General features: G+C 34.9%; 1 protein-coding gene across 1 annotated transcript in view; it reads left to right on the forward strand.

The window, feature by feature from the left end:
• RELCH (RAB11 binding and LisH domain, coiled-coil and HEAT repeat containing) overlaps positions 1-24,149 on the forward strand; it is an 85,022-nt gene that overhangs the window by 18,217 nt on the left and 42,656 nt on the right. Inside the window, exons 3-10 of the mRNA XM_059836046.1 lie at positions 7,043-7,114; positions 7,223-7,278; positions 7,387-7,500; positions 9,135-9,338; positions 9,430-9,521; positions 10,512-10,820; positions 15,266-15,341; positions 15,743-15,838. Of these exons, the coding sequence (XP_059692029.1) occupies positions 7,043-7,114; positions 7,223-7,278; positions 7,387-7,500; positions 9,135-9,338; positions 9,430-9,521; positions 10,512-10,820; positions 15,266-15,341; positions 15,743-15,838 (1,019 nt within the window). The remainder of the gene's footprint in view (positions 1-7,042; positions 7,115-7,222; positions 7,279-7,386; positions 7,501-9,134; positions 9,339-9,429; positions 9,522-10,511; positions 10,821-15,265; positions 15,342-15,742; positions 15,839-24,149) is intronic.

Here is a 24,149-nt window from a genome sequence, read left to right on the forward strand (position 1 = left end):
CATATGCTAAAATATTCTATGTAGTAGTGTGTGACTACTACACGGGCGATAGCTTTCTGATGTCAAGATGTGTAGCAAGTTATCTCTTAAATATAGCTTACATGTAGCTCAAACAAGCATTACCAAACCCAGAGTAAATTTGGGATTTTCTCAGTTCCATAAATCTGCTTTTCTACAAATCTTAGTTGTAGTGCTTTTCTTCTCTTCCATTTGATTTCTTCATTGTATAAGATTGTTTTAAAGAAGCGACAAGGTTTTTTGCCTCTTGCAGTTGTTCTGAACTTAGGGAGCCTGTGGCATTTTTAATTTCAGGATTTATGATTAACTTGTCAAAGGCAGACGCTGCTTTTCTTTTATATTTGAAATTATTATTATAATCTCTTTTGCATGTTTGCCATGTTTGTCTAATCCAGGCTTTTTTCTAAGTTCAGATATTAAGTTATTCACAGCTTTTATAGAGAAACCCGTAAAAGCTCTCTAGAAATTGCTACAGAACTCTGTTTACTTTTTGTCAGTTAATACTGTTTAGTATCAGGAGCACATGAAGCTTGTCCATGCTGTGACCTTTGTTCACATAGTTTAGCTTTATGAAACCTGAAATGATGCAAGCTGCTCTCTCTGTTCTATGCTGTTGTCTCTACTCTGAACCACCACACTTCATCCTAGCAGGACACCGTCACGTTCTTAAGCAAAGAAAAGGCTGGTGAAACATAGTTCTGTAAAGGATCTTGATTCTGAAATTTCCTCTCTTGGTCAGTCTGAAATGACAACCAGTATTGAACCAGAGAGAAGAAACAAAAGTGTTGGGAAAATATCCTTTTTCTTACCCGACCAGTGTTTCTGAGGTAAAGGATGGATTAAATTCATGAAAATGAAGCAATTTCAGGTATTTTGGAGCTCTGGTCTGGAACTATAGGTACTTATTGTTGTTCTATGTATATGGAAGCTTCCAGATTCTTATTCCTATCTAATTACTGTCTCTTTCAATATACGTAGTCAGTTTCAAGGAAGCAATAGTTATAAATACACAGCTAATCTTCTAAACAAAGTGTGTTTAAGGAATCCAAGTATTTCTGAATTGTGTTCTGGAATACAAGGAAGAAACAAGCAAATTCCGAATATTTTAATTTTTTTATCATCTTGGTAGATTTTTCCTGTTTCTAGTCAATATTTCTAGGCAATAGTATTACTGAGAGAGCTAGTTTGATCTTTGCTTGGAGCTGTCTTTAGTAACTGAATTGGATTAGAGATGCTTATAGAAAGTAAAGACCAGTCAGAATTGATATCCATAGAACCATTAACTTTGTGATGGAACCTTAATGACAAGATATTGATTACTTCCAGTATGAAATTAATATATCCTAAAATGAAACATTAAACTTAATTAAGCATGTCCTAAAATAGGTAGAGATTTTTGAAGATTACAGTATATTAATTGACCACTGTCATATGTAATAGACAAGCAAATTACATGGCAGGGTATTTACATTACATTTCTGTGTTTATTCAGAGAGATTTTTTGAAGAGTTGTGAAAAAGTGATCTAACAGTTTGAACAAAGCAAGACTGGGTATTATTTCTGGGTATTTGTAAAGGCTCGAAGTTTTCCAAACTACCCTATTTCTACTTAAAATTCTGGCTCAGTTAACATTGCTTAAAATCTTTTGCCTCAGTTGTGTTTAAAACCATCTACCTGAGCAATAAACTTCAGAAAACTGTTAAGTATTTAATTTGCATGTAAAAAAATTATATCAGTAGAGGTTTCAAAAACTTTTCATATCCACTTCCTTCTTTGAACAAACTCTGGCTTGTAGCTTTTGCTTTTCAAGTAGTTCTTAGCTGCAAATGCACTTTGAAACATAACTGGAAGTCCATCCTGCTTATTTCTTCTCATATTCTTTCTTCTCAGTGAAGATCTTTGATGCTTAGGAGATAAAATTTTGATCTGTTGTGAAAGCTTGAGGCTATGATCTGATAGTCATATTTTTCTTTTGATAGTTCTCAGAGTGAGGTTTGAATAGTTTCTTTTTGTAAATGCCTTTCTCATGCTGTTATCTTAGTTTTTTACTGTTTGGACAGAACCCATGATTTCCATATCAATTCCCTAGTCAAATGTCAAATGAAGGATAGGAAATAAATGCACATCAGTCGCTAAAAGAAACTGGTCCCAAGTCAGAAGGACTTTAAAACAGAAGTTATAACAGATCCAGTTACGAATACTTTTATACCATGGCAATGTTAGAAAGCACCAAATCAAAAAATGTGCATGTATACCATCCAAAGCCATCATATTTCTGTTTTGCTGCTATGGATGGTGGTAGACTTAGCTGCAATATTTTTTATTTTACCAATCAAAAAATTCTTGGAAATAACTAGAAAGACTGTTGTTTGAAATGGATTTCAGTCTTTCAAATCTGTTAGTCCAGTTCATTCTATCTGGCGTTAAGAATCAAAATTTGGCGTAGAAGCAAATATGTTTTGAAGAGTTGGTGTGAACTTGTCGCTTGGGAAGTCTGATCGAAGGAGGCTAAGTGAGTCTCTTCTATAATGTTATTATCAGCTTGACTGAAAAGATGCAAGTCACAAAAGCTAGTCAGGATGTGGGTGAGCATGACAAAACTAACTGCAATTTAGAAAACATCAATTTTCTTCCTTATCTACCTGATCTTAACGTAGAGACCTGTGTAATGAATTGGATAACATATTTGTAAGCCATGAAGAGTTTCAGAAAATATATGCATCCTTAGAGCTTGAAGTTTACTAAATGGAAACAACTTGTTCTCTAAGACTAATAAATCTTGAATCTAAATTCATGTATTAAGTGCTGAAACAATTGGTGCTAAGATTAAAGTCAGTACTGAAGGATATCAGTATACATACAAGATATGATACAACATAATACCATATCCGTTAGCTTGCTCATGAACTCTCATGCTGATCATAATTTTTGTAGCTTGATAGTCATCTCTCGTGCTGTAGTACAATTTTCTGGTTCAGGTCTATTTGTGTTATGTCCTGAAGTGTTTCACACTGACTGTAAATAAGGTCACTTCTCTTCTTCTTAGGACTTGTATGAGGGAAGTGGGAATTAGGAAACCTCAGGTCTTGAAGTATATTGTGATAGTGGCTTCATATTGCTAACTGTAGTCAGAGAATTTAAATTTCTTCTGATTGACTCAAAATGTATGCACAAATCAATCGAATGTAATGGGATGTCATACATGTTTTAGAGGACATAATTTAGGACATAGAGAGTTCCACATGTACTTTACAAGGAGGAAGAATGCAAAATGACAGTTAAGAAGCAAACAACAAAACTCGTAACAGTATGTCCAAATTTGAGGAAAGCTAGGTAAGCACAGGGGCCCTTGATACTTCAGAGAATAAATACTTTTAAAAGAAAATGCCAGAATGCCATATAGTGGCTTCACAACATAAAACTACCTTTCTAATGTTGTCTGAAGTACTTCATACTGAAGTATGCAAAAGTCTGACAAGAAAATTCATATGTAGAATGTAAAATTCTAGTATAATTGGAAAAAACACTGCTTATACAAAAGCAAGTACTGAAAATTTTTGGAAGTACTGTTTATTTCTTCAGCTTTTTGGCCTTGGCCCAACAAGACTGCTGTTCATGTAGATCTCAACTTGTTCAATATCCCAAATGGCAGGTTGTTCTTTATAGGTAATTTCTCAATCTATGGTTCAATAACTTATGAAGTCATTAATAAATAAATGTGGGTGAATAGAATATGATCACTGAGATAGCTGAGCAGACAAGCTACCCACTCCTGATATGCACTTCCCTTTTATGGTGTATTAAATTAGCTGCATGAAAACTGAAGCATTTAAAAATCGCTAATCTGAAAATCTTGGTCTAATGCTTAGTTGCTTGTTTGAAAGATTCAGCTCTTTTAAGTAAGTCTTAAGTAATTTTTTTTTCCCCAGAATGGTAGCAGTAGTGATTTGAGTTCTTTTTTAAAAGAAAAAGCAAGATAGCCACTTAAATTTGGAAAAGCTTTCTCCCCTAAGGCAAAACAGATTGTTCAGAAATGCACTTTCCTTGTAAGAAGATTAACCAGCCTCAGAGCTCTAAATTTCTGTTCTCTGCGTTGCTAGAGCAGAGGAGAATCAGTCTCGGTCTTTCCTTTCCTAGGCTGTCTGCAGCAAAACTCTTCTGTGCATTGTTCTTAAGGAGTGTCAGATCCTTTCACCAAGTACTATAATGAGTTATACATGTTAGCAGTTCAGTCAAGCATGAAGTTAAACTTTAGCTGATTTTATCAATCCTTTTGAAGGCTTAACTTCTCTAAGGTACATAAGCTTTACAACAGAAGGAGGGGGGAGAGAGAGATGGGGTCATTTATTTTAAAAGTCAGTACTTGACAATGGTTTCAAAGAAAGGGGTTAGAGGTTGCTTTTTTATTTAAGAGAATATCATATCATCAACAAATGGGGATTTCCAGTGTTGATTTCATTAGTACACATGTTGAGTTAAAAATAATTACATATTTTGGCAGAATACTGCATTTCAGTATCGCTTCTAAAATGAAGAGCTTTTAATCATAATTTAAAATTTGGTTGAAATTATGTTGTAGCTATTTACAAATATTTATGCTTATATAAAAAAACTGCAAACAAACTGGTTCAAGTAAAAGCTAAATTTGTGACTGACTTAGATGCATCAAGGTTTGTATGTGGCAATTACAATGGTGGTATTAGTAAGACTAGAAGATGAGGTACAACTGTTAACAATGCTGTGTTGTAGTAGAAATGTGTAGATGTTGTGACATGCTGCGAAGTGACAACCTCTCAAATATCCTATGTCCAGAATCTTCCACTGTATACAGAGAAACATGCAGCAGAGTAATCTACTTTTAAGGTTGAATGGGTAAAGTCCTAATGGCTTCTAAGACTTTTCAGCATCATGACAGTTCACTAAAAATTAATTCTTGCCGTCTGACATGGGTTTGTCTGACATGAGTTTTTTGGCTTTCTATGCCTTCAGACATGTCTTATTCCTATTATCCTTAATGGAATTCCTGAGTTTTTCTAGTTTGTGTTGTTTTTCTAACTTTTTTTTTATTATTTATATCATTCTAGTGCAGGGCACTCCTGATCTGCAACTGTTCTGGTCTTCGAAAATATTTTACAAGAATAAAATGTTAACACATAGTCATTTCCATCAGAATAATTACTTAATTTGAATTCTTTCAATTTTCAAAAGTAACAAATTAGTAGCTTACAACTTAGAATCGTAACTGTGAATTAGTAACTCAAATGGAGGGAAGTTCTAAAATTGTTAGATACTTTACTACAAGAGCATTTTCTAACTTTGTTGCACAGAAGTATTTGCAGATCAGCATTGCTGAATACTAGAGAGATTTTACATATTTTATTCATCGTATCTTCAGTTGCGCTTTTGTATTGCTGCAGTAAAATTCTGTGCATCAAACAAGTTACTTTCACGTAGCAAATGTGGTGTACTGTAGTTACTCCTTCAGTTTTTATGGATAAATGCAAACTGAGTGAATCTTTTTTCCATGCGTGCTAATTATAAAAAGAATCTAAGTAACAGATGTTCAAAAGAGGAAACCGTTTTACTTGTAGTCTTCAGTAGCATTTCTTACAAGGAAGAGCCAGTGCAGTGTTTCTGCCATGCATTGTCCTCTGTAAATATTTCAAAATGCCATGTTAAATTGTTTCCAGGCAATGATTAAAAATCTCATTAATATTTTCTTACTAAAAGCAGCAATAACATTTTTAGTTTTGCATGGGAATAAAGTAAATGTTAGATAATCCATTTAGGATAGTTTAAGACTTCAGCATGGTAGCTATTCTGTGCTCATCTCTTCTAGTTAAGTACCTTCTTTCTGGTAACTATATTTAAGTGTGATTAGATTAATCTGAGAATTAATGAATTGCATGTAATTATCTAGCAATTCCTTAAATAGGTTCCTTTAGATGCTCTAGCTATAAACGGCTATTAAAAGAACATTTACTATATGTTTTGTAAAGGTACAGAGTAAATTTTAAACCACAGTATACGTACGACCTCAACATCAAAACACATGAAATTCCAGTGCAAACAGAGCACTACTGGCCCTTTTTTTGGAGGAAACATTGGAACATGAGAAACACATAACAGTGACCAGGGGGGTGGGGACGTGGAGCAGATGATAATGGCAGCTAGAATTACTTATTTTTGAATCTCTAAAGCTGACTCTGGATCATTGAAAGTGTTGTATAGTCTAGAATCACTGGGAACTTTTAAGAATAACGGAGCAAAGACATTTTTGTTTCAAGCTTCTCTGTAAGTACTATAGGAGAGCTGCATACTTTGCTTTTTTTTTTTGTCTTGTGCATCTCTCAAATGTACTCAACTAAATTAAAAATCTTAATCAAGATTTTTAAATCCACTATTTTTAAATAGAGATTTAAAACGAGATTATTCTTAGGGGTAAAATAAAGTATGTTTCAAGTTCTGCCATTTAAACTACTAAAATTTCAGTGTATAATTTCATTTTCAAAAAAAATCTGTAGTCTAAATGGGACAGTACATTCACTTCATGGTTTAAGCTTTGCTACATGGAGACAGCTTCCTCTGCTGCCAGCATGTATTTGCTTCATTTAGATCTGTCCTCCAATTGCCCGCATACTCCCCTTGCCTCAAGAAATCAAAGCATTTGACAATATCAGCTGATTATGAGAGTGGGGAAGAAATAACAAGCATTTCCCAGTAATATGCAGTTATAAGCAAGGGGGGGAAAAAGACCCCAAAACCCTACAGCGAGTCCTTGTCAGACAGCTTGAACTTTTGATTTAGCTAACTTAAGGCCAGTGAAACTATGGAAAATGTTCACCAGTTTGCTTTCAGACCAACTCTGCTGCATGTGTTCATAAGTTCCATAAAGATTGCATGCTTTCTGTTTAATACAAACTGTATATTTTTTTTCACACCCATCCTTGCTTTTTATATTTTATTTTTGTTTCCCTTGCCTTGGTTGGATGCCTGTGTGTGTTTAATCCAAATCCCTGTCCAGTCCTGGAGTTTGAACTACGGAAAGCCAAGGAGACCATACAGGCCCTCCGAGCCAACCTGACTCAGGCTGCAGGTGGTGTACATAAACCTTTTCTTAAGTCTCTACTTTGAACAACGTAGAAGTAGCTGAGCTCATCCTGTGTGAAAGAGTAAAATTTAGTTACTTTTTTTTCCTCCCCAGAAAATGAAGTTCCTTTGCAGGAACGAAAAAATTATAAATCAAGTCCTGAAATTCAGGTAGGTGGCTGGTGGTAACAGCTTTGCATGGACTTTAAGACAGATACGCTTCCGTAGTAGAAAGGAATATGAACCAAAGATGTAGTGTATTGTTTTCTTTTTTTCCAGGAGCCAATCAGACCTCTTGAGAAAAGAGCTCTAAATTTCCTAGTTAATGAGTTTTTATTGAAGAATAGTTACAAGCTTACATCAATAACATTTTCAGATGAAAATCATGATCAGGTAAAGTTTTCTTGGTTTTTTTTTTTTACATGCCTGCTTTCCATATTCTGATCTTGTCGTAAATGCAAGTGAACTTAAATGGTATTTCCTGTGCATGTAGTTCACTTCATACATATGAATATTCTAAGAGTTAAATATGTTAGTTAGCATTTTCATATATAAAGCATGGTTTGAAAACACAGCACTTTTGAGGAGCATTTTCCCAAAATTTCTAGGAAGGAGACAGAATGCTTGCATACTTTAAAGGAAGCAAAACAAGAAGAAAAATACCCTGAGTTATAGGTACTTATACACTTTCCTGGATTCTGATGGACACCCTTTCAGTTAAACTCAAGGATCTGGATGTAGTAAAATTTTGAATGTAATCTTTTCCTTAAATCATACTCTGTTGATTTGTGCAGGATATGCAATATACTCATTGTTTGTTATCTCCTGGGCATATATATGTGTATGAGTATACTTAATCATAATTAAATATTGAATTCAATATTAAATATTGAATTTCAACGAGTTCTATTTATAACTAGTCTTCCTATATTTTTCCTACAATTCATATCCGAATCTGTAAAGAAAATGGGTTGTTAAATGAAATTTCTGGGTCATCCACTTAAGATTTGCGTTTAACAGTGCTAGGTTTCATACAAATACTTGTGAGGATCCAGCCCCCAAAAGAAAAAATATGTGTGTTCTCAACTGAAACACACATATTTTTATATTGTCCCACAACTGATGTTCTATGTTGTGGGACAATTAGCAAAAAAAAATAGGGGAAAGTTGTTAATCTTAAAAAGTAAATATAAACATACTACAATTAACATATAGAATGCACATTTTTTTCTAGATTATTCACGTCATTCTTTCAGAAAATAGTCAATAGATGTATGTAACCAGACTATGGAAAAATATAGTGAAAATTGTGAACAGTAGGAAAAAACTTTAAAAAAAAAAAGTAATTGACATTTAATGTCATTAAAGAGACCATCACAACTCCTGTAAAACAGTGCACATGCTTATTTATATATAAGGACATGGAATAATCTTGTAATAATAGGATGGTAACATGTCAGTGAGAAAAGGAAGGACATGAAATGATGGTTTGAGACAGGAGGCCCTAGTATTGTTTATATCTCTACGCAATTAATGCAGTTATGTCTAAATTTTACTGAGAATATGCACCCCATCTATTAGTAATCTATACAACTATTTGACTGTCTGCTTCTGGAAAATTACATCTGTACTTGTGAATGAGATGGGAACAAAATGATACCCCTATCAGTAAAAAGCCTTCTGTCAACTGCACTGGCTTCTGCTAGCATTTGATCAACGTTATATCTGATTCTAAAAAGTGTTCAAGTCCTAGAAAAAAAAAAAATTACGATCTGTGTGTTTTTGGCAGGTCTTCTCTTCAGTACATTACTTAGAGCTGCCTTTAGGGTGAAACTGCTTTGGGTCATGAAATGGATCCTTTTTCTACTTTTGTTTCTTGCTATCTGATTTAAGCTTTCATCTCCTTTACTACAGTGTGATCTTGAAGTGATTATTTTGCTGTTGTATGACCTCCAGTCAAATGAGGAAGAGAAACGAAAATAAAAGGAAGTATATTGTATGCTTTAGTTTCTCTTATTCCTTTGAAGGATTTTGAACTTTGGGATGATGTAGGATTGAACATTCCAAAACCTCCTGACCTGTTACAACTCTATCGTGACTTTGGAAACCATCATGTTACTGCGAGAGATGTGGTGGATGTATCAGTGGGTGTAGAAGACGATGAGTTAGAGGCTGCTACTCCTGTTCTTGGGAGCGTCCCTGTATTTGAAACAACATCACAGTCAATAGAAGTAAGAGATTGTACAGAAGAAATGTTTCAACTGTTTGCAGTACTACTTGACTTTATTGTACTAAACTCTTTTGTTTCTATCTTGTGTTTAGCAATGTTTAATAGTGCAAAAATTAGAAGATCAAATTAGTGTGTTAAACAGTGAGAAATGGTCTTTGATGGAACAAATCCAAAGACTTGAGAGGTATGTACTTACCCATCTGCTCGACTGCTGATAAATGTCAGAATAACTTCTCAATGTTTTTGTAGCACATACATGAAAACATACAACTTACACTTATAAAATTACTAGGAGTTCTTCAGAGCAGGGCAGTCTTTCCTTTAATAGGTGGTATTTGATTTAGAAAAAAGAGACTTAAAAGGGAAATAGTTTGATTACCTATATAATTTAATTTTGTAATCAGTTTTGTTCTTCCAAAGCAACTTCTTTATTTACTTCTTTGAAAACAGAATCAGTTCTGATGTGTTTTGTGTAGGTTTTCTCTTCAGTCAGCTTTATTTCACTCGTTGGTACTGTGGTGTGTACAGCTTGCAAACACTGTTAGAAAGATGTTTGTTTTAATAACATATTTCAACACAGTTTTTCTTTCTACAGAGCTAGACTAGTAGAAATGACTTTATCTTTTAACAACAACAAAAAAAGAGACTTCAAAAGTTTGGTCAAAACATATGATTCTGTAAGCTATATCATTCCTTTTAAAAAATACGCACTTGCCCACATGTTGTATTGGTGCATCTCTTCAGTGGCTTTATTGACTTGCATAGTTACCATTTCAAAGCCAGGTGGGATATAGTATATATTCATTTACCACTATAGTATTTTAAGTTTTGCAGCCCAGGTAGAGTTCTGTCTTGTGACAATTTGTGTCTCAGTGCTTAGATTTCAGCCAGAAGCAGATAATACTATTGTTATTCACTTATTTCATTGATTCACTGATTCTGAGTGCAACATTTTTCCTACTACTAGTTATTGACTAAAGAACTCCATTAAACCAGTACTCATTTGAACAGCTTGTGGGATATAACTTACTTCTGTTAAAGGAATTTTTGAACATACTGGAGTTGAAGAGGCAGCTCTTCAGTATGTTGTCCTTATTTCTGTGCTTCAGTCTTGTGAGTCTAACAACTCATGAAAGCTACGAAAATATTTCATTCTTTGCTTTTCCTTTTTTAGTGAAATAGATTTTCTCAAGAATGAAAATTTTGCTGTGTCAACAATTTATGGTGTAGCTCCCCATCCTTCTTTAAAACAAGTGCCTCTCACAGTCTCAGAAGACAATGGACGGTACTTGGATATCAAGAGCTCCGAGAATAACAGTAAACATGGAAGCACTGAGGAAACAAGCCTTTCTTTATCAGCTGAAGTGGATTCAAGGACTTCTAAAGATGATATGCTAAATAATGTGCCCTGTAAAGAAACAGAGAAACTGTCCTCTTGTGCTCCGTCAACTAAAGCTGCAGTCCACTTCGATAAACCTAATAGGTTAGTGATAAGTTTTAAACTGGAATGCTTTAATTAAAAATTCCTGTAAAGTGGATAGATATTTTTCTAACAGTAAAATTCTGCAGAATTCGTAGATCATTTCTGTTTTGAATGCAAAGAAAAGACTAACATACCTTTAGGGTACATTGCTGATATTTTCATATTGTTCCTAATCTTTTTAGGAAGGAGTACATTTAGCAAATCTACATTTTTAGTATTAAGTGTTTCTTTTCACCTCCTACTTGTTTCTGAAACTGGTCCTGTTCCTTGCAACAAAAAAAGAAAAGCTAAAATCAAAATGGTGAATGGGAAGACAGGATATTTCCATTCTCTTTTACATTTTAATTTCATAATGAAATCTCTTCTATTCTGCTTGAAGAGTGCTTGGGAAATTTTTTACTTTTCCTATGTAGATGTGTATAACTTTCTCAGAGTATTTGAGAGAGCTGTATGAATATTTTTTTTTTAATAATCAGAAGGGGTATCCATTGACATTCTGCTTTTTTGAGTTTTGAATTTGGAGCAAGTCTTCACTGGGTAACTATGATTCTTTTAATTAAAATAGGGTATTCCTATTGTGTTATTACATGGAGACTAAGTTTGTGTGTCTGGGTGTTCGTGAGATAGCCTCTCCAATCTACACAGTCTTTTTAAGTGTTATAGTGAAGAGGGGAAGTAACATGTTCATGAAGTAATAGATAAACCACTGTGTAGCCATCAGGAGTAACATGGACCACAAACTTAATGAGGGTATGTACAACTTCTAAAATTACGATTGTGGACAAAGATGCTCAAATAGCTCACCTTACGGTCTTACCGTTGCTGTTCCTAAGGGAGCAGGTAGCCATTCTGCTTTGTCAGTTCCCTTAGTATTCTTTTGCTGATGCTGATACACTAACATATTTCTAGACTTATCTTCCATCTGAAAATATCAAGTAGAAATCTATGTGTGATATTCTGTCCAGATGGAAAATCAATACAAGCTGCAGGGGGGAAGAAAGAAGAAAAAAAGAGTTGCTACCCCTGCTAGTAATTAACCTTTCTTGCAAACCCCAAGTATCCTGTTTTCTCTGGATTTCCTGAACTTCTTGCACTGAGTCCTAGGGGCAGAGGCACTTTTTCAGTGATATCTTAATGTTAGCATTGAACAGGAGGAAAGATGTCTTATTTCTGAGTACTGTACCTTAGAGTCTTACTACAAGTTTCTTTTCTAGTTGAATGTACTAGTGTCTAACAGGAAAGTAAAACTCAGCTTAGATTTTTCTGGAAAATTTGCAGTGGTTCCATTTAAGCTTTCCAGATTTTTTTTTTTTTTTTAATTTATTTCATATCCTAGCTGAATATCTAGACTACGTAATAATGAAAACTTAGAGCTGTTGTACATTGACTGCTATAAACTTGACTACCTACTTTCATCTGTGGCTTGTTGCAAGTTTCTTTTTGCTCAGAGTAATTGGGAGGGCTGGGAGGCATTGAGTGCATCAATATTAGATTGATGGTTTGGGGATAGTGAGGATGGGTATCAACATAGGATGAGATCACTGAGTAAGGAAGGAACTATGAGTATCTCCAGTGGGATTTATGACAGTAGTCTTTAGAAAAACAGAATTTGGTTTGCTGCTCACAGCTCTTTTAAACAAATCCATGTGCAGTTATATTTGAAAAGTAGTTGAATAAAGCCTTGAATGCCCATTGAGTTAACTTCAGAAATCCCCTCAAATGCAGTTCACTGCAGAAATAAGTAATGTATGTGTAATATGTAGCTATTTTTGTACTGAGATTTGGACTTAACGTGTCAGTGAAAGGTCAAAGGAAACTATATTTGATACAGTGTTTTATTGATCCATATCACTAAATTTTCTTCCTGGATTATGCACTTGGTTTGTAATAATACAGTATTTTTTTTCATTAAGAGTTATATTATTTGTTAAGTATTTTGGGATCTGTGGGAGAAGAAGCACCATAGAAGTGCTGGATATTTATTTATTTCAGTTCAGGAGTGGTTATTTGTAGAAGATAATTACTACAATTTATTCAGAATGTATTAAGAGGTGTTAAAAACTAAGACTATCCTAAAAGGCAAGATTGGTACTACTGTAGCTAGGGAGTCAATTCTTGGCATAAATCTTGCCCAGATGGGTAGAGAGGATAGAAGAGCAAGGGAGCCTACTATGTGTGACTGCACTCAGAGCAGCTGTGCGTCCATGCCCGCAAATGAGGGCATGGCCATCATTGGAAAAACGCCTCATCTAACAGATTGCAGTAGAAAGCGCTAGCAGCAGTTTAAATAGACTGCACCACACATACTCATTCAACTCATTTTAGGTGTTTGGTCGTTTGCACCAAATACAAGGTGTTTTCTGTATATAGCAGTCACTCCTGACTTTTTCAGTAAATTGACTCTTTTGTCCCATTGTTAGATATCATAAAATAGTAGTGCTTGGTTTTTGTATTCATCATACTTTCTTATATTTGAACATCTTTACTACTGGCATCTGTTTGCCCTTGAAAAGACTTTCCACTGACTTGGGTGCAAGAAGCCTGGGTCTGTCGTTGTTTCTGTCCAGCATAGCCATCAAGGATTGTACTAGACTTCATCAAGGAGAAGCTTTCTTGACTCTCAATACAGCCGGCAATCATATGGGATCCATGCTGCCCAGAGCCTGCTGTTAATTAACCCACAGGGAAATTCAGTGACATATTGTCATACTTAGCTGGTTTTCAGTCTCTGCAAAATGGGGATACAACTTTGCTCTTACGTAGGATATTAATTAAGGTTTCAAGTGGGGAAGGATCTGATGTTCTGCGGAACCAATGCCAAGGTGAAGGACAGCCTGGGCAAAGGGCTGGCCGAGGCCTTGCCACTCTCTTAATGTTAAGCTGCTGCTTTGCAACACTTGCTCCTGTTCTCCCAGTGTGAATAAACGTTAAAGCCTTGAGAAGAGCCTGTAAATGTATCATTCAAGAATACTTTACAGAATAAGGAATAACATCTTGTTAAACAGAGGTCCTTTACAACTCTCTACCATCTGAGTTGTTTAGTAACTTTTTTAAAGTGAACCCTTGCACAAAACCAAGATGATTAGAATTAAAACAAATCTACTTCATTAAAATTTAAAACTTGTTTTAAAATCTCCTACTGTCAAGAAAGAAACTTGTTTTTAAGTAATAAGCAAATTCTTATATATCATACTTTGTAAATAGTCAGAAGAGGAAAACGACTCTGGTATATTTATCCATATCCTCCTGGATTAATTTAAACAATTATAAGTAGGAACTTAGATTCTTAATGTGCTTTTTTTCATTAGAAAAGGGTGAATGATGATATATTTACTATAAATAGTGTGATGTTTCAATCTATTAGATAAAAATATATATGTCCATATACATAATTGCATGTGTGTAGGGTTTTTTGTGCTCAGATGCCCAAAATTGCATTTTTAAGAGTTGAAAGGTGGTACCACTTTCCACATTAGAAATAGGAATTTCTTCCTCCCTTAAACTCATATAGTGTCATTAGAGGATTCAAACAGCAGATGATGATGTAGGGTGAGATGCTTTCTGTCCATGTTTTGGAAGACAAGTGTTCTTTTTCCTCTTTAAGCATAGTGGATGAGGCTGTGTTAGATTAGCATCTAAATACAGGCCTCAGATAAGGCAGAGGGAGTTGTCATTACTGGGAAAAATAGGATGCTGCTGATGATGATGCTTGCCTGTTTTATGTAATGATCAGTCCAGTAATTGTTTTCTGAGAACATTTTCTGCCAAATTATCCTTCTCGGTTGTTTTGAGACTCTTATCACGGTTTTATGTGTATGCTTAAGGTTTCAAGTAGCTCGGCTGTGTTGCCTGGTGCTGTGCTTGGCCATGAGGCAGTACTTTATAGATACACATCTACATTAGGGATTAGGCAGCAATTTAATGTTAGTTTTGAGGTTCTCGCTGTACATTTGAATCCAACCTTTAGATCCCAAAGTGGCTGTTGAACACTCTCTATTTAATCCTGAAGCTTGTAAGTGACTGACTACTCAAATGTTTTTATGCAATGTGCAGAATCAGAGCATTAAGCAAAAATGCTGTTTCTTGTGATTTCTGCCCCTGCCCCCCAGTTTGCATAATTGTATGCTTCCTCTTGTATTTCTAAAGCTTCCTTTTCTTCATGCTTTAGTCCTGTTTTTGTCTGTGCAGCACTTTGAAAGATGTTACATTTTTCGGAACTAAGAGTAACTTCTTAATTAGGACACCCACTTTTTTTCTTGCTACAAACTAAACACCCTAAAAGTCAAAGATAATTTTAAACAAAGATTTCTGCAGTATGCTTCACTTAAAACATGCTTTCTGGATGTCGTTTTACCTAGCTGGTTAAACCAGAGTGAAAGGACTTGTTTAGTCACCTTTCTGATGTATGCTTTTTTCCCCTCCCTCCCTTTTTGATGATATTTCAGGAAATTGTCACCAGCTTTCCATCAAGCCCTACTGTCTTTCTGTCGGATGTCAGCAGACAGCCGTTTGGGATCAGAGGTATATTTCCCAGTTGATATAAACTAGAAGATCCTTTATTCTGCATGGCAGCAATAGTTAAACAAGCAATAATTGCTTTGAAACAAGACTTATTAACATATATGGAGAGCTAAATTTATGTGCATGAAACTTAAGAAATAAGGATATGCTTTCAGATTTTAGCTTAAATATGAAACCTAGTGATAGATATGTAATTACTGGGAAGTTTTGAATGTATACAAGTGGATTCATACTTTTGAAGTTACTGCCAGATCAAAAACTTACGGCTTAATGTGTGTGAGTAAATTAAATATTTTCTGGTAAGTGATCAGCCTGCTGCAATTCTTACTATTCCTTTGAAAGGATATTTTTCTCTTCCTGTTCTTCATTTAAAAAACCCAACAAACAACTTGCTTTTCTAGGTATCTCGGATTGCAGACAGTGAAGAAAGTGTCATGTTAATGTTGGGACGCTGCCTGCCTCATATTGTTCCTAATGTGCTGCTTGCAAAGCGAGAGGTGAGGAAATTTTACTCTTTATTTTTACCAGGATTTTTTCTTCTTAATTTTGAAGATGATGTGTCTAATTTCATGGAAGTCTGTTACTTGCAATCATGTTCTTACTTTTGTGCATGCATCTCTGCTCCTAGAAAATGGTTTTACACCTCTGCCAGGTGAGTTCAGTAAACCTGCATGGTATCCTAATATTTCTTCCTTTGCTTAAGGCACGCATTAGCATTCAGCAAGACTAACTGTTACTGTAGGTCCATCTGTTTGTGGTAGCACTAATGATTTTGTGAGAGAAGACCATTGTTAATATGTGTTATAGAGAGCAGAGGATATAAGTTCAAACATTAAATTTGGTTTATTTTATCTATCAGTTTTAATAAGGATTAATGTTCAGGTTCTTTTGCAGCACTATGTACTTCAATAAAAAACTTATTTTACCATCTTTTTCTAGAAGCTCCATGTATCAGCCAAGATAAGGTTTATCAAAAACACCCCTTCGTACAAAAATTAGCAATCTTGCTTATGTTTTCCTTAAGATTAAAATGAAGCTAAATAAAATTATGGAAATGTAATGTTTATTTTGAATGTAAATGAAGATGGTGTTTTGCATAATCGTTCATACTATATGGTGTAGAAAAGGAAGACTGTGATTGAAGATGGAAAAAAATGACTGGTTTTGTATTGCTTTGTTGTAAATATTGCACATTACCAAATGTGTAAAAAATAAAAATGAGAGAATGTATAAACCAAAAATTCAACAGCCTTATAGTTGACACCGAAATAATGGGTTTGAAGTAGTATAGCTTGTTGAGTAAGTTTTAGTCCTTGTTGAGGGGACCTACAGTATGGTAGACTTAGTAGTGCGTTTTGCATAAATTTATTTTAAGGCTTTGAAAAATCCTTAAGAAATTTGTACTGATCCTGTAATCTAAAATTTTATAACATATGAGTAATTGTCAGCAGTTGACACATTGAGTTTGAGATGTACCATGTTTTGAAAGTCTCAGACTTTATAGAAGCGTTTTTTTTTCTGAGGGGTAGGGGTGTTAACTGGGTGCTCTGGAAATGGGTTCTGTTAATAGTCTTTCAGAATAATTCTGTGAATGTTCCTGGATCAGTGCTTAATTTCTGATTTCTTGTTTATTCCTTTCCTTCCCTCTGCTTGGCAGGATGTGGCTTCTTTTCACAGCTTGTAGCATAATCTGTGTAATGCATTTAATATTTTGTGATCTTTTAGGCTATTTCCTACTTACTTTGTTTTACAGTTGAAGTTACATTTGATTACATATATTTTTGCCTTAAATGAATCATCTGTTTCAATTTGATTGAAAAAGCCACAAGTGAGAATTGTGTAACTGGATTGCATGGGATGCTTAATGGTCTGAAAATTGAAATTTGCTTCAAAAATAGCTTTTCTCAGTTACCACCCGTTGCTATAACTATTGTAATGTTCTTTCAGATGTAGTCGTGGAATTTGAAGGAAAACTTGGGTAGACCATCTGTTAGTATTTATTAGTATCAGTATTATGAAAAGCTAACCTAAGATCTAGGCTCTCTTCAACAAGGTACTGTTACTGAAAATCGTAACCAAGAAAACTCTCCAAAGCAATTGATAGTTTAGAAAGCCGACATTGGTTTGTTGCAGCGCTGGGTGCATGGTGGATTTTTCCTCCTAGCATGCACACCCGGTTGAAATCATGACAAGTATTTAAACAGTTAACGAAGTTAGTTACACATACTCGTCCCACCCCTAAATGAACTATTGGTTATTACCTTTCTTACTTCATCTTAAAGATACAGTTCTCTTTTAATTCACTACGCATGCCCAGAAAGTAGGGGGCTTATTTGGGTTGGGGGCTTTTCTAGCTAGGAGATGTGGTTTTTAACATTATAATGAGGTAGGTCAGCCTTAGGACACCCATTTGGGGCATTTTACTGACTTTGTTGTTTGGTATGTAAACAATACCAAGTCTCAAGGTTGTATATCAGTTGTTATCAAGAGACCCAGAAGCTCCTCCAAGGTGCTGTATCTCAGTATACTGTTTATCTCAAGGTAAACAACATCAACATAACCCAAAACAACCAGTCACCACAGCCAGCCCATTTCCAGGTAAACTAATGGATATTTCAGTTCATCTGACACAGTATCTTCTTATCTGTACAAAGTTTGCACAAAGGGGTCTGTTCTTTATATGCTAACTAAATTTTTTAAGTCTTTGTTGTCAATACAACTTTGGGTCTTGTCCAAAAACAACCTTATCATGAGAGAGTCTTAGCACAATTTTACAGAGAAGTGGTGTAAAAATATCCAAAGAGATCACCAATTTGAGAAAGATATGTAACAGGTTCGGGTTATAATGCAAAATGATCACCAGTCTGCTCTGAAGAGATACAGTGGTAGTATTTAAGATCTTACACTGTCAATCTGACATAAGAACTAAACATAATTTTGTGATGACTCCCTAAAGTACCTACCTTTGTTCTTTAAGCATCCATCATGTTGAAATTGGTTGCAAAATCTTAAGCTGAAAATACTGTTATACTTTTTAATTTTGGAGAAACTGGGTTTGTGGAGGTTGACAATCTCTCAGTAGGTATTGTCCTTTACCAGAGATTCAGAAGCCATTTCACCAATGCTTTTTAACCCTCTTAAGGTCATAGAAGCCTGCCTGACTTGGTAATAAGTGGTCCAGTAAATATTACAGTTGACATCTGAGTGACCAGTTAGTGTCAGAATGTCTGACGCATTTCTGAAATTTATTTTTGTTATTTTTGTGTATTGGTGCAGCTTTAATTGTTCTTCAGTGTCTGTAGTTCACGTTCTGAGGGAAGATAAGAAAGAAGGAAAAATACAGTATTGAGTAGGGTGGCTGAGAAGGTAGTTTTAGTTGTTTCTAAAAGAGCAGTTCAACCAGGTAAAATCAGTAATGCATAATATAGGATAATTCCCTGAAAGCAATTTGTACTCATTAAATTCCATATATCAACATATGAGTTTAATTTTGTTTTTATTCCAAGTGTCTAGTTTATCCTAACTGATTGAAAACATCTGTGTCAGTGTTTAGATTTGTATGTGAATGCACTCACAAACAAAGGAGATACTGCAAGCCAAATAGTAATTGGAATGAACAGTAATAAAAAGCTAAAAACCTGTTCTTCAAAAAAAAAAAAAAAAAACAAACCCCTTTGGCTCGGTATGCAGTCTGTGATAACGCTTCTTGCAGATGAGCAGCTTGAGTTCATAAAATTTCATGTGCATTGGAATCTGCTTCCTTAATGGTGTTTTTACCACTTAAAACTAAAACACATTTAAGATTGAAAAAAAAAAAAAATAAAATCAACCACCTTCTATTTGTCAAGATGTATACCATAAAAAGATTCCTTTGGCTGAACTGTAATTAGAGAAAAGCATTCTTTTTAAAATTTTTGCATTAACTAATCAGTGCAATACTGATTTCTCACTCTATAAGATGTAAAAATCAATACCTTTTTGTCAGGTAACAGGAGTAACCTTGTTTGTATGTACAACTTCCATGTTCTGCAGTATGTAGTCCTTTAGCGAAGTTTGGGCCAGAGTGAACTTTTTGGTTTAACATCAGGATCTTGTTACTCTTGTTCTTAATCAAGAAACACTTTTCCTTAGTTATTTATACCTTTCATCTCACCTGTTATTCCAGGGTTAGTTTCTGTAACTTTGTGTTATGCAAACTTAGCAAACTCATGATAGTAATGGTTTACTAAATGTGCACCACTGAATTTTTATACTGTTTCTGAAAAATAGGAATAGTGTTGACCACAGCCTGTTTGCTGGTTCTCTTCTGGTTTACGTGAGGTGTTGAGGGGCTTTTTCATTTGGGGGTGGGGTTGCTACACACACACATAAGAAGGAGGCATAACCATTTTTTAATTTAAGTCCTTCAGTTCCCTTCTCTGGATATGAGGGGCTAGTGTAGTTTTCTTAGAATGAAATAGCTTGATCTCATAAGAGTATCCTGTTCATCTCTAGTCTGAAAGCTGATGTCTTTCAACACCATGTCTTTAAACATAATATAATTCATGGATGCAAGGAGTTGAATTTAATGTTTATGAATGGAATTGCCAATTGTTCCTGTTTTTTTCACAGTAGTTTTATATGCAGGTTTCCAAGTAAACAGTAGATATAAACAAGTACAAAGTTTTTTTCACACCCATGTCTGCATTGATTCCTATGTAAAAGCATCCCTTTGGGATCTACAGGAGGCTTAATTTGCATCCTGGAATAATGGTCTCATGCCATGAAATGTAATTAGACTTGTAATTTTAATATTAATAAGATGAGTAGCACAAAGTTCTGAGTCATGTATTAATCCTATGATTAAATATTTTTTCATTTTAAAACCAAAAGGATGAATTCTGAACTTCAAATACATTCTTATGCAAGAGACTCTGTATGGATGGTTTGTTAGTACCTGCAGCTATTTCAGTTGATACAGATAAGATTATTTTATTTACTGGTTGTCAAGGCTAAGTTACAGAAGAATTTTAACATAGCATTGGTTCACGATATAAGCATTGACTATTAGAGAATATTCAAAGGGACACATTTACAAACTCGATCATAATGTCATCCTGGTTTATACTTTATGTTGTCACCTGTTTGCCATATTATTACATTAGTATTTGAAATAATAAAAAAGATTACTATCCTAAGCTATTGAAGCAACCAGTCTTGACACTTAACTCTAATTAAATGTATTCTTTGAGATAATTATTTTGATTATGAACACTCCAACAAAAAGACACTAATTAGTGAGAGAAACTAAGATGTAGAAGACTTTTGTCAGAATGTTAAACAAAAAAAATTATAATGAAGGCAACAACACAGATAGAAAATTGCTTGCTACCTTGTCAGAAAATTGTCATCTAAATAGCCAAATGCTTGCTATAGGATACACTTAAAAAAAACCCCAAACTTTAATATTTTAATACTTTTAATATGTAGGAGGAACTGTTTTGCATATAGTTGAGGTGATACCAGTTACCATTAAAAAGCCACCTTCTTTTGACCATAATGAAGAGCTGCTCCGTATGCCCATGTATATGTTGCCTTTATTGAGAACTTGAGTCAGTTCAAATAGTGAATCCTGTTGAAAGATAACACAACATGTTGTTATAAGTTAGGGAGAAGTTGTCCAAAGGTACTATGGTGAAAAAAATGTGGGTTTTTCTTTGGAGAGACCTACGTGGACAGTTTTGCAGAAGTTGAACAGAGAGAAGACGGGCCATTTCATTTCTCCTGTGCAATGTGTTAGGTCAGCTTCATAGCCTTGTCTATCGTTTGCCTGTGTGTAGCTTATCTCACAGTAAAAATAACTTTTTCTCTCTATTCTGCATCTGGGTAGCTCACAGATATAAACTGCCTCAGATACGAACTTGCCTTTTTAGTAGTGGAGGCGAGACCTCTGACACATGTTTTATTCCATCAAGTTGCAAGTGCTGACAGTGTTACAATGGCAGTCTGCTTGGTGTCTAATGGGAAAACAGTACCGCAGTTCTGAAAGTCACTCTTCCTGGTATTATTGACTAACACCAACATGAACTCAGTTTTCCTAAGTCAGAGGTAAAAGGGAAAAGAGGGACTTGGGGATGAACAGGACATTTAGGAAGGATCCCAAATTAAATAGAAGGAAGGTTATTGTTTTGTGGGTTTTTTTTTTTTTTAAATTTATGTTCTTGCTTTACGACTGTCAGCACAAGTGGTATTCCTTCCCAAGGAAGGCAGAGTGTTTCAAATAGCACTGGAAGTCCTCTCCTTGATTATTAATAATTATCTACAGTCTCCATAACTATGTTATAAACTTTCCTCTTGTATTTAAACAGGCAAATGCTAATATTATTGTGTCTTATTGGAAAACTACCACTTCCTACAGCACTTCTCTTCTGTTTTTGAGAATGAAAAATCTGAGATTTATTAAACAAGCCTACATCTAAGGCATGGCCCTTAGCAACAGGAAGGATGGAGCTTGAACCTGCCTGTAGGTTGGTTTTTGTTCTTAATCATCCTGAATATCCTGAGAAGAATCTGTCTCCCCTTAAGTCTTTGGGAGACTTCACTTGACCTGTTTTGTCCATCTATGAGAGCAGTTTTGTTCATGTCCTACAGAAGATCCCTTTTGCTCTCCAGTTTTACCTTCCTGTCCATTAAGTCTCTAGGGAGCACATAAAACACTGTTCAAAACTTCTCATTGTTTCTCCACTCCCCTTAATAGAAGGAACTGTAGAAGCACTGATGCAGCGATGCAGAGAACACTCCCTTCTCCCATAGTATGCATGAAAGAATGTGACCAATGGACAAGAAAACACAGCTAATTTCGTCAGCTATAATAACCAGCTTTCTGCAAGGTAAAGAACCAGCCTTGTATCTGCCCCATGTCAATAGTGTTAGGTTACTCATTAGCTTTTCACACACAAGGTATCTAGGTAGATATTCAGAGGTGTTTTCCTTTCATACAGACTTAGCTGGAAAAAGACAACTTTGTTAACTTCCTTAAATTTGAAAAGAAGCTTTAAAAAAAAAAAGCTCATGGCAGTGTTTTGAAATATAGCAGTGGTTCTGAGTGAGCAGTTGAGATTTTTGGGTAGGTACTCAAACACACAAGGAAAGTGAAGTCAGTGTGATGGTTTCAACAGATGAAACAAAACCCTCAGATCGTAAAAAAAAAAAAAAAAACCCAAAAAAAAAAACATGTCCCATTTCATGGAGTATGTTGTTTTTTAAAAAAATTCCTTATAAGGAGTACTTAAGAATAATTGCAAGAGCAGTTGGATAATGTGAACTTAAGGTAGGTTTCAGAAAGTTAGATATCAGTAAAGTAACACAGGGGTTTTTTGATTTAAAGGTTTTTCCATGAGCTATATTCTTTGTGGTGAAGTTAGTAATTATCTTGTGTATCTACAAATTACAGTATTTTCTCATATCTTTTTGAGTTAAAACAGTGTTTGCAGGAGAGAAACCACTTCTGTGAAGTACAAAAAAAAAAAAGAGTTAAATAGGTTAAGCCCCCTGCCTTCTCAGAACTTTAAATGGGCAAAAACTGAATGTTAAGTGTACAAAAACCAAATTCTAAGGTGCAAATTTTAGAGAAAAAGGAGCTTTCAGCTGAAAAAAGTTAGTTAGCTCTTTGTGTGATGTAATTTGTGAAGTTTCTTTAATACAGGCTTTCAATTCACAGTATTTTGCATTGTGCTACACTTATTTAAAAACAAACCCCAAAACTGGCTTACTTTAAAATACCGAGAAATAGAAATGTCCCAATTGTTCAAATTTATTTCTCTTTTCATCTTCTGTACTTTCAGATTTTTGAAGCGATGGGTAGGATACTTCCACATTCATTCCTATGTCTCATCGTAAATTCCCTAATCTGTACCATAGTTGGGTTAAATATTGCCAAAATGTCTTCTAGAATGTTAAAATAGCTTTTAGGATGTGTCTCAGTCCTCTTCAGGGGGGGAAAAATAGGACGCTGAGTAGAATTCTTGTAAAATTAAACCAAAAGTTTATCAGGAGTTGACTAGCTTAGGCAACGCTCTAAAATAGTGTATTGTTCTATGTTTATTTTAAACATAGTGGTTGCTGTTTAGGAAAATACAAGTTGACCAGTGAGGGTGTCTTTAATGTTGTTTCCACATGTCCACCTTTTTTAATAGGCTTACTCTCAAGAACATCATGAATAGGTCACTTTGAATGTCTGCAAGAAGAAATTGGCACCTCCCTGCAAAGTTATTAAAAATAACTATAGATTTTTCCAGGTTTTGGATAATATTTCTTAGTAACTTCAGAAGTGTTTCTCACTGTAATCTGCTTCTTTGTCACAGCTTACTAATTCACAAAAAGCTTGTGTGCTGAAAGTGGCTTAAAAGTATGCGGCAGGTGGGAGAGGAAGTCTCCAGATTACTTGCCCATGTCTTCTCTGCAGACACCTAGGTTTGTCGTCTTTTTTTCCCCTGACCTCCCAGTGTGACGTTTCCGTCCTTAAGATAATAAATCACCTAGAAATTGTGTGGCTTCCGAATTCAGTTGGAGTAAAGGCTCACATCAACAAGGTCAAGGAAAGGGACTTCCAGTCCGTGTTTTAGAAACAGTTGTTTCTTCTGGGAATGAATACCATGAGATTTGAAGGCACATATAGAAAGCAGGAGGTCTTCACTATTGTGAACAGCCTTATATTTTCTTTCAATTAATGTTTTACACAGTATTTTCTTAGTAGCTTGTTCCTTAAGGGAACTGAATTGCTCTAAAAAGAAAATTCAGCTTCAGATATTCCCTCTTTATTAAAAAAAA

This window comes from Gavia stellata, chromosome 3, assembly GCF_030936135.1.
Source record: "Gavia stellata isolate bGavSte3 chromosome 3, bGavSte3.hap2, whole genome shotgun sequence".
Lineage (NCBI taxonomy): Eukaryota > Metazoa > Chordata > Aves > Gaviiformes > Gaviidae > Gavia > Gavia stellata.